The sequence below is a fragment of the Mesoplodon densirostris genome, chromosome 8 (genome assembly GCF_025265405.1).
Source record: "Mesoplodon densirostris isolate mMesDen1 chromosome 8, mMesDen1 primary haplotype, whole genome shotgun sequence".
Taxonomy (NCBI): Eukaryota; Metazoa; Chordata; class Mammalia; order Artiodactyla; family Ziphiidae; genus Mesoplodon; species Mesoplodon densirostris.
In genome coordinates, this window is record NC_082668.1 from 35614558 (window position 1) to 35632097 (window position 17540).

At 36.3% G+C, this 17540-nt stretch overlaps 2 protein-coding genes across 4 annotated transcripts in view; one reads left to right on the plus strand and one right to left on the minus strand.

The window, feature by feature from the left end:
- Positions 1-296: 296 nt before the first annotated feature.
- Positions 297-10533, minus strand: NDUFB3 (NADH:ubiquinone oxidoreductase subunit B3). Its single transcript, XM_060106893.1, has 4 exons — positions 10295-10533; positions 4990-5073; positions 4240-4381; positions 297-590 (listed from the first exon to the last, which is right to left on the minus strand). Exons 3-4 carry the CDS (start codon positions 4377-4379, stop codon positions 434-436), a joined length of 297 nt encoding a protein of 98 aa, XP_059962876.1. The 5' UTR covers positions 4380-4381; positions 4990-5073; positions 10295-10533; the 3' UTR covers positions 297-433.
- Positions 10534-10675: 142 nt separating this feature from the next.
- Positions 10676-17540, plus strand: part of HYCC2 (hyccin PI4KA lipid kinase complex subunit 2) — a 72793-nt gene continuing 65928 nt past the window's right edge. For all 3 annotated transcript variants that reach the window (XM_060106713.1, XM_060106712.1, XM_060106714.1), the window contains exons 1-2: positions 10676-10750; positions 11556-11589. The gene's annotated coding sequence lies outside the window, so the exon portion shown is untranslated. The remainder of the gene's footprint in view (positions 10751-11555; positions 11590-17540) is intronic.

Below are 17540 nucleotides of genomic sequence, written 5' to 3' on the forward strand. Positions count from 1 at the left end.
CTTTCAGTTTTAAAAGACGAAAAGAGTTATGGAGACGGATGGTGGTGGTGATGGTAGCACAACATTATTAATATATTTAATGTCACTGACTGTTCACTTAAAAACAAGATGGCAAATTTTATCACAATTTTAAAAATTAAAAAAAAAACTATTAGAACATACCCATTTGTTCAAATATATGCTGGCTGTCTGCTATTTGCAGAATGTACTGCTGCCAGTCCTCAACCCCCCAAGTATTCCAAACCAAATCTGATATGGCTGGAGACACTTTTTTTTTTAAAGAATGACAAAGCAGACTGGTACATGTTCTCTTTATTAAATCTTACTAGTATTCTTTAAGGAACAAACACACAGATGAGTAGGCTACAGTGAAGAAATCTTCTTTTTGTAAGAGAGTTAAGAAGACATTAAAAGATAATTCCAGGTATTATCTTCAGTGATGCTTCTTATCTTTTTTCTGGGACTCCAGGTAATATTCAGCCCCTACAGCTACCACAAATGCAGTAAATCCCCATTTGAATCCTTTTAATAATGCACCAACAAAGGAAACATTATTTGCAAAGCCACCTGTGTATCTCCAAGCTTCATTGCTAGAGGAAAAAAAAGGGGAAAATTATATTCACATATGACTTACATACATTCATTGAGTAAAATATATTTGATTTCATCTTTCTAACAGACTTAAATGCAACCTTCTATAAGATAATCTAAGTGGATCACAATAGGAAACTTTCTTTGACATAAGATAATTAGATCTATATGCCCACATTTCGTACATGAAATACAAGAAAAAACACTTGATGATTTCATATTTCACAGTCATCGTACTCAGGATTTTACAGAATTCTCAAATCCAAGGCTCACCTTGGCCTATCCATCACAGGTCAGTTGCGTAGCTTTGCTCATACTAGTCATTACAGCTTCATGGAAAGAGGAAGTTAAGAGACCTGGGTATTAATCTTTGCTCTGCCATACTAGATACACAACTTAGGCTCGGCAAGTTACTTAACCTGTTGGGGCCTGTTTCTTCTACTCAATAATGATTAATGGTTACTATTTACCTTACAGCGTTATCATAAAGATTAAACAGAGTAATGTATGATGTATTTTGGCACAGAGAGTACGTAACACTCGATAATACTATTACTATTCAAGAGGATCATTGATTTTCCCTGTCATAGAAGCTGGAACTTTAGTAGACTAATTTCGTGCTCTGGCAATCATTCTTTTGAGTATCCTGAACAGAGAAGGAAACAAATCAGAGCGCTCTAGTGAAAAGAAGTCTTCTCTCACAGGTAAGGATAAATGAGTGGAAAAAATCATGCTTTAAAGAACAAAACCCATTTAACTCTAAAAACCTGACTTACGAAAGCTAATCAAATCTAATTTAAGACACCAAAACCAGGCAAAGACATTAGAAGGAAACTACAGATTAATATTCTTCATCAACATAGATGCAAATATTCTTAACAAAATTTTAGAAAATTGAATGCAGTAATATTTAAAATGATAATATATCACAATGAAGTAGGGTTTACCTCAAAAGAATGCAAGATTGGTATAACATCTGAAAATGAATAAAATTAACTCACCATATTAACAGAATAAAAAAAGAGGTGAGCGTCTTAATAGATGTAGAAAAAGCATTTAACAAAATTCAATACCTATTAGTAACAATAACAATAATAATAGTAACTCATAGTAACCCAGGAAGAGAAGAGAAATTCCTCAACTTGATGAAAGGCATCTCTGAACATCCTACAACTAACATTACACTTAATGACGAAAGACTGAATGCTTTCCCCGATTAGGAATAAAGCTAGGATGTTCAAATACACCACTTTTATTCAACATTATACTAGCAGTGTTAGCCCATGCAATAATGCAAGAAAAAGAAATTAAAAGGTTATAGATTGAAAAAAAAAAGTAACGTTGTCTTTGTAGACGAAATGATCTTCTATGAAGTAAATTCTAAGGAATCTGTAAGAAACGCCTGCTAGAACTAAAAAGTTAGCAAGGTAACAAGATACAAATTCAATATATAAAAAGCAATTATATTTTTATATATTAGCAATGAACAACTGGAAACTGAAGTTTAAAAATACTGTTTACAATAGCATAAAAAATACGGAATAAGTCAGGATAAATTGAACAAAATATGTACAAGACTGTATGATCACTGCTGAGAAAATTAAAGAGGATCTAAACTGTCCATGGACTGGAAGACAATATTGTTAAGACAGCAGTTATCCTCAACTGAGCTAAAGATTCAAGGTGATCCCAATTAAATTCCAAGCAGGCTTTTTATAGAAACTAAAAAGCTCATTCTAAAATTTAAATATAAATACAAGAACTTGGAATAGCTAAAACAATTTTTTTTAAAGTTGGACATCTTAGTTTATACTACCTGATTTGAAGACAGTGTGATATTGACATAAAATAGATATATTGATCAGGGTAACAGAAAAGAATCCAGAAATAGACTGTACAGATACTGTCAACTGACTTCTGACAATGGTGTCAAAGTCAATTAATGGGGAAAGACAGTCTTTTAATATATGGTGCTAGAACAAGTGGAGGTCCATATGCAAAAACATTAACCTTCATCCTTACCTCATATGCATAAAAATTAACTCAAATGGATCATATGCCTCAATGTAAGAAAGAACACTATAAAAGCTTCCAGAAGAAGATTAGGAGAAAATCTTAGGATGCAAAAAGCACAAACCATAAAAGAAAAAAATGCTAAATTGGGACTTCAGCAAAATTTAAAACTCTTTTAAAGACATCATTTAAAAAATGAAAAGAGGGACTTCCCTGGTGGAACAGCAGTGAGAATTTGCCTACCAATGCAGGGGACATGGGTTTGATCCCTGGTCCAGGAAGATCCCACATGCTGCAGAGCAACTAAGCCTGTGCGCCACAACTACTGAGCCTGTGCTCTAGAGCCTGCAAGCCACAACTATTGAGGCTGCGTGCCACAACTACTGAAGCCTGTGCACCTAGAGCTTGTGCTGTGCAACAAGAGAAGCCACCGAAATGAGAAGCCTGCGCACCGCAATGAAGAGTAGCCCCCGCTCACCGCAATTAGAGAAAGCCTGCGTGCAGCCATGAAGACCCAACACAGCCAAAAATAAATAAACAAACAAACAAACAAATAAATAAATTTATTTTAAAAAAAGAAAATGAAAAGATAAGCCACACTCTGGGAAAAACATTTGCAAAACTTTTATCTGATAAAGAACTTATATTAAAAATATATAGACAACTCATAATTCAATAAAAGACAAACACTCTGATAAATAGAATGGGCAAAAGATCTGAATAAACATTGCACCAAAGAAAATAGACAAATAAGCATATGAAAAGAGTCTCGTGATCTTCATTCTTCATGGAAATGCAAATTAAAACCCAAAGAGATATTACTATCACATTCACTAGAATGGCTAAAATTAAAAGGCTGATAATACTAAGTACTGATGAGGACATTGAGCAATTAAAATTCTCATGCATTCTTGGTGGGAATGCAAAATGGTACAGCCACTTTGTAAAACAGTTTGGCAGTTTTTTATTTAAAAAAATACACTTTTCAAATGATTCAGAATTCCCACTGTTAGGTATTTACCCAAGAGAAATGAAAGCATATGTTCACATACACTTGTACTTGAATGTTTAAAGCAACTTTGCTCATAGTAGCCAAAAACTGGAAACAAGCCAGATGGTCATCAACTGCTGAACAGTAAACAAAATGAGGTATATGCATACATTGTAGTACTCAGCAATAAAAAAGGAAGGAACTATGGATATAAGTTAACAATGTACATAAGTCTCAAAAGCACTATGATAAGTGAAAGTGGCCAGAACAAAAGACTACAGACTGTATGATTCTAATTGAAAAAGCAGATCAAGGGTTGCCAGGAACCAGGGGCAGGATAGCACTGAGTGCAAAGGATCATCAGGGAACTTTTTGGTATTCTAGAAATATTCTGCACCATGATTGTGGTGGTAGTCATGTAACTGCACACGTAACTGCACACATCTGTCAAAACTCATGGAATGATACACTTAAAGTGGAGTGAATTTTACTATATATAAGTGGTATTTTAATAAAGCTGATTTTAAAACTTAAATGTAAAAGGCCATTTTCAATGATTTTTTAAAAAAGAGAATACACTGAAAAGGAACATAGATACTGCTTCTCTAGGATAAGTTCTATTTAAATTATTTAATTATTCTTACCGGCACCACGGATCCCTTAGCCCTCGTGCAGCCAGCTTCTTCTGGACAGTTTCTAATGGTGTCCCTTCTATACTCCATTGTTTATAATCTGGAAGTTCCATTTTACTATGACCATGTTCATGTCCATGTCCATGGGCCATGTCTACAGGAAAAGATTAATTTAAGGGAGAAATACATATACTGTGGATATCAAATACCCAAGTTTACTATTTATGTTTTAAGGTAAAAATTTAATGTTTTAAAAAGAAAAGCAATATAAATACTTGAAAATTCGAAGCTAAGAAATTTTATAAAACAGTGTCTCTTTACGTAACTAGTACCTGTTCACAGTTTGGAAATATACATATGCAAAATATAAAAAGGAAAAATAATCAGTAATCCCATCACTAAGAGATAACCATTTACTATTTGGTTTCTTTCTTCATTATAATAATAGCAAATATTTATCATGCCCTATGTGCCAGGTGCACTATGATAAAGTGCTTTAACTGTCTTGACTCCACATTATTCCTAAAACAACTCTTTGAACTTAAATTACTATTATTATCTCCATTTTATAGATGAAGACAATGAGGCTCCAAGAAAATAAGTAACTTTCTGAAGGCAACAAAAATAGTTAATGGTACCATTGGGTTTTGAACATTGCAGTTTCATTTCAGAGCCCTTGCTCCTAACTTTTAAGCAATACTGTTTCCTTCTTTTCAGTCTTTCATAATGCATGAATATCTATTACAAAAATGTTGTACATACTGCTTTGTTACGTGCTTTCTTCAGATGATTCTTTAAAAGTGCGGTGTTACTGTGGTTAATACATATGGATCACGTGAACTTTTTCTGTAAAGAGTCACATAGTAAATATTTTAGGCTTTGTTGGCCAAGAGGTAAAATCAAGGTTATTATGTAGGTACTTTATATAACAGGAGAAAAAACAAATTTCCATAAATATTTATTGATAAAATTCAAAATATAACAACTGAGTATAATTTTTTATAATACAAGTCTTCTGATGAAAAAATACAATTCCTTTTTTGGGGGATAACATTTTGCTTAACTGGGGCTCAAAGTTTAGTGTTCCTTAGTATCAAATTGATTACAAATGTTCATCTGTAAAAACCCTTCTTAACTCATTGGCCACATAAAAACAGGCAATGGGCTGAATTTGGCCAGCAGGCTGTAGTTTGTTAACTCTTTTTTTTTTTAAATAAATAAATAAATTTATTTATTTATTTATTTTTGGCTGCATTGGGTCTTCATTGCTGTGCGCGGGCTTTCTCTAGTTGCGGCGAGCAAGGGCTACTCTTTGTTGCAGTGCACGGGCTTCTCATTGCAGTGGCTTCTCTTTTTGCAGAGCACAGGCTCTAGGTGCATGGGCTTCAGTAGCTGTGGCTCACGGGCTCCAGAGCGCAGGCTCAGTAGTTGTGGCTCACAGGCTTAACTGCTCCGCGGCATGTGGGATCTTCCTGGACCAGGGCTCGAACCCATGTTCCCTGCATTAGCAGGCAGATTCTTAACCACTGCACCGCCAGGGAAGTCCCTAGTTTGCTAACTCTTGACGTAGATCAACAGAGACTTTTAAAAAAAATTTTTATTGAAATATAGTTGATCTACAATGTTGTGTTAGTTTCATGTGTACAGCAAACTGATACAGATATACATATATTAAGTATTCTTTTTTTTTAACATACTCTTCCATTAACAGAGTCCTTAGGACCCCTTTTTAATCGATAAATTTGCTTTAATAAAATATACCCCAATGGGTATATAAAGATTCCAGTTTTCTAGTGTTACTTTTATAGATAATACAAAAATAAACTTGAGCTCAGTCCCCAGTTATATTGTTATGAATTTCAAATTAACAGGGTATGAATTAATAATGCTATACTGTAATTTGTATAAGGTTAGCAGTAGCAATTCTAGAATCACTGCTTTCCAGAAATAAAACCAAACCAAATAATTATTACCATTTTGTCTGCATTTACAACTATAAACAAGTCCAGTAATAAGGCAGGATTCTTACACTGAATTTTAGAAGACAGAGGTAATTATTAGATAGTGTATACTAAAGACACATTATGTGAAGTGCTCATTTCAGTAAACAATAGTTCCCAGAATATGGGGGACAAAACTGTACATAGTAATTCTGACAAATTAGCCAACACTTAATATTTTTATTTATAGACATGTTAAGATATCAAAAAACATTATGTTGATGATTTTCACATTTAAAAGAGAATAAAAATGAACACCTACCAAACACAAGTTAAAACTACAACATTCACAACTTTGAATGAAACATTTAATCCATTATTTCATTATTATTTGGTGGATTCAATAATATAAAGGAAACAAATTATGGTTTCAGATTTCAGTCTGACTTTTGAGATTCAATACATTATCACAAAAGAAAGACTTCTAGAAGCATTTAATTATAATGATAAAGTGTTGTCTTCTTCTAACTATGTTTTCCAAAAAATATTTTTTAAAATAATGTTTCATTCCAAAAATCTTTAGATTACAAGAAAACCCTTATTTTGGCAAATGTCAATTCTAGAACATTAAACGTACTTGAGTATCAATGTACTTGGAAGAGAATACAAAACAAAGGTCAAAAATTTTTGATTAAATAGCTTGATTTTGAAAATGAAAATTGAAATATTACCATGGTATGAAAGCTATCTCAAAGTTACAATACTACCATGCTCAAAATATTAAGTAATTTGGAAGATACATCTTTGAAAAAAAAAACCATGAAAGTATACCTATACTCATTTCTCCTAAACAAATTTCCTTTAATAAATTCAATGTATTTTCTCTTCTATCTGATTAAAATATTTCAGTAAGAGTCCCTTCATAGGCATTTACTAAATATTTTAATGACTTTTCAAGAAGAACAAAAAGTTGAACAACACTATTTTTAGGGAAGCTTCATTTTCTCTTAAAAATTATTTCTACTTCAGAATAGCCATAAATCAAACAATGATATCCTGATCACTTGAAGGAAGAGTTTGGAATCCTACTGAAGTGCAGACTTTGGTGCTGTACAGATCTGGCATCAAACCCTGAATGTACCATTAATAGCTGTAAAATCCTGTGCAAATCATTTAAATCTTGCTCAACTTCAGTTTCTTCATATAACATGAGGCTAAAACCTACCTTGCAAGATTGTGAAAATTGGGGAAAACACATTGTGATGATATGCCTTCCACTTTCACAACCAGGTGGTGAGAATGTGATTTAACAAAACCACTGTAAAAAACTGTTTGGTATGTCCTAGAAAAGTTAAACATTTGAATACCTTACGGCCTAGCAATTCCAGTCATAGGTACTGTATATATACTCTAGATCTGCACTGTCCAATATGGTAGACACTAGCTCCCTAAATGTGGCCTATGCAACTGAGGATCTAAAAATTTTTATTTAATTTTAACTAATTTAAATTTCAAAATGGATTTTCAAACCAGTTATTGGAAAATTTTAAAGTGTCTTTGGTACAAACTGGGCATGCAAAGCTGCTTTATCAACTGTAAATTTTATGAAATATAAATGCAGATGAAGTGTTTGCATTTATGGAAACAGCATATTCTGTAAGAGTAAAACATCACTTTTGAAGACAGCATGAAGAAAATGTAAAATATTTCATTAATAACTTTTAATACTGATTGCACCTTAAAATTATAATATTTTGAATATATACACTCAGATAAAATCATTATTAAAATTAATTTTGTTTCTTTTTACCTTTTTAAAATTTTTTTTATTTTTTTGCATATGAATGTTTATTTTTTCCAGCTTTATTGGAGTATAATTGCTTTACAATGGTATATTAGTTTCTGCTTTATAAAAAAGTGAATCAGTTATACATATACATCTGTTCCCATATCCCTTCCCTCTTGCGTCTCCCTCCTTTTTAATATGGCTACTAGAAATTTTTAAATAACATATTTGGTTTGTATTATATTTGCACTAGACAGCACTGCTCTAGAGAAACTCTTGCATCTGTATAACAGATATATTTTATAATCAACAGGCAGATAGATAGGGACTTCCCTGGTGGCACAGTGGTTAAGAATCTGCCTGCCAGTGCAGGGGACATGGGTTTGAGCCCTGGTCAGGGAAGATCCCACATGCCGCGGAGCAACTAAGCCCGTGCACCACAACTAATGAGCCTGCGCTTTAGAGTCCGCATGCCACAACTACTGAAGCCTGTGTGCTGCAACTACTGAAGCCCATGCACCTAGAGCCCGCGCTCCACAATAAGAGAAGCCACCACAATGAGAAGCCCACACACAGCAACAAAGAGTAGCCCCGGCTCGCCACAACTGGAGAAAGCCTGCGTGCAGCAACGACGACGACACAACGCAGCCAAAAAAAAAAGCTAGAGAATCAGGCGGAAAAACTGTTAAAATAAAAATTCAACAAAAATGCCAAACACACAATGAAAAAAAAATCTTTCTAGCCATATTATTTATGCTAGCCCCAAACTGTAAACAACTCAAATGTCCAACTATGGAATGGATTAATTATGGAATATTACACAATGAAAAACAACATGCAAAAGTATGAATGAATTTCACAAATATAAGAATGAGCAAGGGGTGAGTTAGAAAAAAATACACACTTTGAATCCCATTTATATAAATGGAAAAACCTAACAATTCATTTTCTAGGAAAAAAGTTTAAGTGAAACAAGTAAATGATTATTACAAGTTAGGATGCTGGTTACCTCTTGCTGGAGGAAAAGGAAACAGAGAAACTCATTCAGGGAGCTTCTAAGGCAGTGTTTTTCAACGTATTGTAATTACTGTACCCCAAAGGTGCTTTCTTAAGACCTTTTTTCCCCCTCATCATGTTCTCACCCTACCCCTCCACATGAAAATTTAATACCACAGTTTATGTACTATGGCTCTTTGGAAGGCCACAAACTATTGTATTATCTAAGGGCTTTTTTGCCCTCTCATCCCCACCCAACAAGAACCAGTTTTTTACCTCCTTAAAAGGCAATCACCTCTGCTGAGAATGCATATTTAAGTTTTTGGCAATGCTTTATTTCCTAACCTGAGGGGTGGTGATCAAGTGTTTGCTTAATTATAATTCTTAAAAATGTATTTATGTTTTATACAGCCTTCTGTTATGTATACTTCACAATAAAAACTAAAATTAGATAAAGTGACTTAAATCGTGCCAAGGACTCAACAAGAGGTGATTATTTCCCTTTCAGAGCTTTTCAAACAAGAACAGCAAGGAAATAAGTTCAACAAGGAAAGAACATGTAATCATGAATTTTTTTTCATCTCCTTCTATCTACCTATGTTTGGAGTGAACCTACAAGTTTGTTGGATATCAACCTCCACTAACGGGAGCTGGCTCTAGTGCAGGAACAGTGTTGGCATACTTTCCCTAAGAAGGAAATAAAAGGGAAATGCCGCTTACACTATATGTAATTTCACAGTTTACCGAAGACTTTGAAGTATATATCCCAATCTCTCCTCATTTAAAAAACTATACCATAAGAACATTAGAAAATAAAAGACAAATTAACTGTTTTCCCCTTTAGTGTCCCTTCCAGTCCCTGTATCCGCGTATATGCAATTGAATAGTAATCACACGAAAAATTGATGTTACTTTGTACCCTTTTAACATTGTCATAAACTTTCATACCAGAAAAATCTTATTTAAAACTGTACTATAAATGCTCGTGAGGTAGGCATTACAAGTATTCCTATTTTACAAATTTTCGATTTGAGTGCGGTTGTGCCTTCATTCGACTCAAAGATAAACCAAAAAACACGGGGCGGGGGGTGTTGCGGGTGACGCAGGAGGAAAAAAAGCATCTTGACTTAACCACCACAGTGATCCTCACAGCATCCTTCTACAACCACCCCTCACTACTCCAGGACTTCATAGTTCTCTCCTGCTAGTTCTTCGATCTCCTTCCCTCTTGAGCTACTCATTCTCATCATCCTTCTCTATTTAGTCTCTCCTTTTCGACAATCCCCGGAGTAGAGTCTCATTCTCATTCCCGATCAAGAGATCTACCACCAGCTCCCCTATTTACCTGACAGCAATCTGACCTCTCAGGACACTCAAGATACAACGCACCAGCCGGAGGCAACCGGAAACGGAAGTTGTCACCTCGAGTACCTTACGGCAGGAAAGCAGAGGAGAAATTTAACATTCTGGTCCTGGGTCACTGATTCCTGGACCAGGTGGAGGTGACATGAAGGAGGCTGGAAGTGGACATTTTCCCCGCACATCTGTGCATCCGGAGTCTGACCGAGGTAAGAGAAACCGTGGAGGACAGAGGGAGGGGAAGAAGCTACGTGATCCTTCCTAGGAGACCGGAATCTTTAGACTTTGCACAGGGGGAGGGCCGCGGGCATACTGCTGCCAATCAGCGGTGCTGTTGTTGGAGCGTGGAATCACCCAATGGGAGGGCCGATTGTTGCGCTGCAGTTGGCAGGCTGCTGCGGGAGGCGGTGGCGGTAAGAAGCCGGAGGCAGAGGGGTGACAGGTAGGCGGCGGCGCTATCTCTGGGGGACGCGGAGTGCCAGATAAGGGGGATTTTCTTCTTCTCCGGCTACAGGAACTATAGAGGGGATCTGCCGAGGGTGGTCTGGGAAGGCGGTAGCCGGGGAGTTGGGTGTTGGTGGTTTCGGAACCTCTAGGAGACCAGCTAGCAGCTTGGGAGGGTCGTGAGGAGAAGGCAGCCGAGGCGGATGGAGGCTGAGCCCTGCGGGGCGACGTAGGGGCCTCAGGCGTGGGGGACTGCGGTGGCGCCGGCGGAGACGGGAGAGAGGCCGGAGCAAGACGGCGTCGTGAGGGCTGGAAGAATTCTTTGCACGGAGCTCCGAGAGAGAAGAGGACGCGCGGCATTGCAGGCACCTGAGAGAAATCCTAGGGCTTGCTTCTTCTTAGGGCCGTTTCTCAGGGTGGGAACGGAGGAAGCGGAGAAGAAAGATATTTATTGGCGGCCAGATCCTTGAAAGTCTTCGTAGCTGTATATTATGTAATCCTTGGCCGTTATTTACCCAAACAACCAGGTTGCCCCTCCTGGAAGAGGAGGTCTTGCAATCTCTTGATGTGTGAGGATAGTTTTTTCGTTTGTTTGACTGTTTTGTACCCCGGCAGGCTCTGTGGACGAAGAAGCATGAAGGATAGAGTAGTCACGAAGAGCTTATCCCAAATATGGACTTGGGTTGAGAGATGTGTTAGTCTGAGATGAGCGTGGCCAGGTTCACGTTCTGTAGTTCGTGAATTTATTTGTTTTGAGGGTCAAGGCTGACTACAAATCTTTTTTTTTTTCTTTTAATCTTCAGGAAAGTGGAGACCCTCAAAAATCTATAGTAGGAGGTAAGTGCAAGTTGGAAAATGACTAGAAGATTAGTTGGTAGATTTTTTTTACCCCCTAAATATTGTGGGTGTTAGAGACTGTGAAAATTAGGTGGTGGTCTGATTTTGGTGGGGGGAGAATCGTCTTTTTAAGCAATTTGCTCTATGAGTCTGAGAAACCAGTTTGAATTATTTATTTCTTAGGTTTAAAAAGTATGTTCTTTGAACCTCTCCGGTAGAGGTAAAATAATTAATTGTAGATTATCCTGTTTTTTCTAAGTTTTTATAATTCATTATTTGCGCAACGAAATACAGAATTAAAATAGGAATTCCATTCAGTGTGTATTATGGAATGACAGACTACGTTAAAAACTTGATTTTATAGCTCACTGGAAAGCAGTTTTAAAGGAAGTGTTATAAATTTCTAAAATGTGAGCTGATGGAAATGTTGCCTTTAGCTTAGAAGATAAAGACTCATGTAGTATTTATTAGCAAGTGTATCATTTTCCTGAGCTTATTTTAATACTGCATGTCAGAAAAACTTTCTAAAATGTGATTTTGTTTTCTATTATTGATAATTTATATTAGTGTATCCCAGAAACTAAATTGAAAAAAGTTTTTTTTCCACATGTCATTTGGTAAAGAGAGCTGGATCATTAGAGTTTGTTTTGAAATATTTAGCATACTGAGATATTTATCAGTGTTTCAGATAAAAATGTTGATACTTGGTGTTTCATTCTTGGTCGTTTTATCTTTTGGCAAGAATAATACTCTCAGTCCAAAGAACAGTTCTGCTTCTGTTTTAGGTGCAGTTCTGTAGTGTGAGTACCTGTGAACAAATCTCTGCTTTCATGCAGGGTATATGTGTCTCTGTGTGTGTATGTATGTGTTTCTTCTTATTATGTAACCAGCCTACTAGAGTTGTCTTAGAGAACTAATGGCTGATTTTGAATGGCCAGTAGGTGTCCTTGTAGAATGCAATAAAGTTGAACATTGAGTAGGAAATTACCAAGTGATTTAAGGAATGCTAGTCCAAACTAGAATATAATAATAATTGGCTGATTATTTATACATCATTAGAAATTCTCTTTTCTGATACACTTCAGTATTGTTTATAAGGAATTTGAAACAATGACTGTAAAGAAGTATAATTGTCTGCCCTAAAATGGGCTTTGAAAGCTTGTTTTTTAATCCAACTCTTAAGCTATCTTGACATGCGATATGGATTTAGGATTATTTGATTGTTTTTTTAATACAGTTTTGTCATCTTATTGTAGTTTATTAGGTTCTAGAATGGTTAAGATTTTCAGCTTGACTGAATTTTGTAATAGAAAAATCAATGCTACATAATGAAAAACTAAAATGATAAAACATGGGCAGAAAGTCTCCAAACAAATTAACAGCTGCACAAAATAATACTTTGTTATTGTTCTTTTAATGCTTTGTTATGTTCTTTTAAAGAATAGAGGAATTTTTGTCTTTCTTTTTCTGTGGCTTAGTTTTTTTGATGTCCCAAATAGCTTCTTTTTACATTTTTATCTGACTGGTAGACAGTGTGCTTTTCTCAGGATGATGAACTGAACATTTGTCATTGTCTAAAATATATAATGGATTCTGGAGGGAGCTGGCACAGAAAGATTAGGGCTGCTGTTAGTACAGCCCCTTACCTGCAGAGCTTTCTGCTGTGCTCTTATCACTGTGTAGCTCTGCTCGTTTTGCCTGCTGTTGATACAATGTTAAAAAATAGAGTTGGACCTAATTCAGGTATTCTCCATAAAAGTGAGTGACTCCAAGAGAGTTACATGTGTATCAGAATAATCTAGGAGTTAAAAAAAAAAGGCACACATGCATATCCGTTATATCATCTCCACTTCCCTGCAGAATCTTAGTGGTAGGGGGAATATGAAGGGAGGCAGATACATTTTGAAGGAAAAAAAAATTCTCTGGATGATATGGTTTATGACGGGCTTCTACTTGAGAATCATTGATCTAATTCAAGGCTCTCACACTGTGGTGTGAACCAGAACAGTAGTTTTAGCTTGAGAAAAAGGGCTTCTAAATCTATCAATATATTATAGCTCAATAAATTTTCACCATTTAATGTCATAGCTGGGATGATGGATTTTCTAATCAGGAGCTAAAGTTGCCAGAAATAAAAATTGTGCTGAATGTTTTGGTTGGGATTACTTTTTACTTGGCACTTAGCTGCTTTACATAAACCAAGCTAATTTCTTTCATAATTCAGACCTGTGCTTTGCACAGATATTTACTTGTACCTGTTCTCTCAATGTCTCTGAAAGCTATCTAGTACTAAATTAAACTAGAATCGGAAGTTTTCTTGATAAAAGGTTTTTTTTGCAATATTGCTATGATATGATGAAGGTATACATTTATCTTTTTGTAAACAAATAATATATATTAAAATTGAAATTGTGAATGTGTTGACTTTGACACAGGTCCTGTTTAGAAATTCATGGTATATTCTTATGAATCCTAGACTTTCTGTTTGGGTATTTGTCTGCCATGGAGACAATTATGAGAAAAAGTAAATGAATAGACTTTAATTTTGGAGAAAGGAGTAAAAAACTCAATTATGTAATATATTAAGGGTGTGACTTTGATTACTTATGGGATTATAGTTCTTTCTAAGTTTGAAATACAACTGCCAAAAATGTGGTCATAAAATATGGTAAGTGGCACTTAAATTGTTAAATGGCAAAGCATGGATTACATAATAGTTACTTTGTTCTGTTCCAAAAACTGAACTTCAAAAAAGGTTAGAATCAAACTTATCTATCACTTTTGTCATTATGAATCCTTGGCTTTTTTTCATTGAGGTGTAATTGACGTTATCCGTTGACTTTTTTTTTCTTCAATTTTATTTATTTATTTGCATGGGTTTTCTCTAGTTGTGGCGAGTGGGGCTACTCTTCGTTGCGGTGCGCGGGCTTCTCGTTGCAGTGGCTTCTCGTTGTGGAGCACGGGCTCTAGGTGCACCGGCTTCAGTAGTTGTGGCACACAGGCTCAGTACTTGTGGCTTGCAGGCTCAGTAGTTGTGGCGCACGGGCTTAGTTGCTCCGTGGCACGTGGGATCTTCCCGGACCAGGGCTTGAATCCGTGTCCCCTTCATTGGCAGGCAGATTCTTAACCACTGTGCCACCAGGGATGTCCCTATCCCTTGACTCTTGATATTGCTTGCTTCTTATTTAGCTACTAAGATTTGTCAGTTTACCTCCTTAAATTACCCTTTTTTTTTTTTTTTGCGGTACGCGGGCCTCTCACTGCTGCTGTTATTTACTCAAATCAATCTCTAATCCAGAGCCTTTTCTTAATCTCTTGTTCCTATTCTATAAACCTAATTGCCTGCTAGTTGAGGATGACCTACAGATACCTCAAATACAGTATATATAAAAGGGAATTCGTGGGCTTCCCTGGTGGCGCAGTGGTTGAGAGTCCACCTGCTGGTGCAGGGGATACGGGTTCGTGCCCCAGTCTGGGAGGATCCCACATGGCGCGGAGCGGCTGGGCCCGTGAGCCAGGGCCGCTGAGCCTGCGCGTCCGGAGCCTGTGCTCCGCAACGGGAGAGGCCACAACAGTGAGAGGCCCGCGTACCGCAAAAAAAAAAAAAAAAAAAGTGAATTCATATTTTGTCATCTATCTAATGTGCTGAAGCTGGAACCTGGTGTTATCTTTGACACTTTATTCATATACCCCTCATCTGAGCAATGCTGTATTCTGTTGACTCTGCCTTTTTATTTACTTCTCTCAATTTCTACAACCACTGGAAATAGTGTGAAGAGTTAGGACCTAGAGGCAGATTATCTAGATTAGAATCCCAGCTCCACCATTTATAGCTTCAGTTTCTTTAAAAACAGTTGTACAGTCCAGCAGTTGCACTATTGAGCATTTATTCCAGAGAAATTGAAACTTACATTCACACAAAAACCTGTACCTGAATGTTCATAGCAGTTTTATTCCTAATAGTCAAAAACTGGAAACAACCCAAATGTTCTTCAACAGGTGAATGGTTAAACAAACTGGCACGTTTATACTGTGCAGCAATAAAAAGAATGAGTTATTGATACATGCAACAACTAGGATGGATCTGAAGTAAAAAAAGCCACTCAAAAGGTTACATACTGTATGATTTCCTCTATATAGTGCTCTTGAAATATCAAAATTATAGAGATGAAGAGCAGAGTAGTGTTTGCCAGGAGTTAAGGATCAGGGAGAAGGGAGTGGGTGGCTACAAGGGAGCCTCTTGGTGATAGAACAGTTCTGTATCTTGATTGTGATGGTAGTTACACATATCTACATCTGTTATAAAATTGTATAGAACTACACACACATACACAGACAAATGAGTGCTTGTAAAACTGGTGATATCTGAGTAACCCTCTGTGGACTATACCAATGTCAGTTTCCTGATCTTGATATTTTACTATAGTTATGCAAGATGTTACGATTGGGGGAAACTGGGCAAAGGATACATGGGACCTCCAGGCACGTAGTTTGGGAACTTCTTATGAGTCTGTAATTATTTCGAAATAAAAATTTTTTTAAAGGGTTGTATTAAGGATTAAATGAGCAAACACATATGAGGTTCTAGTTATAGTACTTGCTTGGTTCATCATAAATACATAATACCTCTACTATATATAAAATAGATAACCAACAAGAACCTACTGTATAGCATAGGGAACTATACTCAATATCTTGTAATAACATATAATGGAAAAAATCTGAAAAAGAATATATATATATGTATATATACACACACATATATAAACTGAATAACTGCTGTATACCTGAAACTAACACAACTTTGTAAATCAACTATATTTCAATAAAAATAAAAATTAAAAAAATGTCACCAAGGTGACATTCTATTAAAACAAATAAAATAAATATATAATGCAAATAATAGTAGCAGCAGCAGCAGTAGTAATGATAGTCTAGCCTTCTAACCTCTTACTAAGCCTCTCACTAGGACTATTCCAGCAGTATTCATATTGGTCACTCTGCCCTCATAGGTCTTTCCTCACTGTGGTCCACTCTACAGTGTAACCAGAGTTCTCTTTCTAAAGTGCCTATTACATATTACTCACTTCATACAAAAATTTTTAATGGCTCCCCAATGTATTTTCATACATTAATTTCTTTTTTTCAATCGTAGTGGAAAGAAGCATTGGAGTCGGCATGGCTTCCAGGGTGCTATAACATATGAATTAAAGATAAAAACAGAAAAATCTCAAGCGAGTGTTCTCACCTTCAAGAAGCTGTTATTTTAAGTGTTATCTTAAAGTTTATTTGATATTGCTGCCTGAAACACTACCGCAAAATTAAATGACTCAGGACAAAAAGATTTATTGTAATTTTTCATGATTCTGTAGGTTGGCTAAATTGTTCCTTTATTGGTTTCACTTGGCTGTCTCATGTAGCTGAATCCACCTGGAGGGTTGACTGAGTTAAAAGGTCCAAGATGTCTGCACCCACATGTTTGCACATGGTGCTGGCTGTCCATTAAGGTGCTTTAGTTCTTCTCAGTGTGGTTTCTCATCCTCTGGTAGGCTAGTCTGGCATCCTTACATGGCATTCTCAGGGTAGCATTCTAAAAAAGGTGAAGGTGGAAGCTGTAAGGCTGCAAGGCCTCTTTGAGGATTAGGCTTTGAAACTATATAACAGCCCTTCCACCATATTCTGATGATCAAAGCAACTCACCAAGCTAGTCCAAATTCAAGGGAGTGGAGAAATGGAAAAGGACCTTTGTTGCAGACAATTCAGGCTGCTATAATAAAGTACCATAGACTGGGTGGTTTAAACAACAGACCTCTATTTCTCACAGTTCTTGAACTTGGGAAGTCCAAGATCAAGGTGCCAGAAAATTTTGTGTCAACTAGGGACCCACTTCCTATTTCCAAGATGGCTACATTCTCATTGTGTTATAACATGTGAGAGTGCTCTCTGGGGAT

What these genes read in the sequence shown, in the direction of transcription:
- NDUFB3 (XM_060106893.1), bottom strand. Translation starts at nt 4,379, where the DNA reads ATGGCCCATGGACATGGACATGAACATGGTCATAGTAAAATGGAACTT. An exon ending in CTAAGGGATCCGTGGTGCCG is followed by an intron (nt 591 to 4,239) that starts GTAAGAATAATT and finishes TTTTTCCTCTAG; the next exon opens with CAATGAAGCTTGGAGATACA.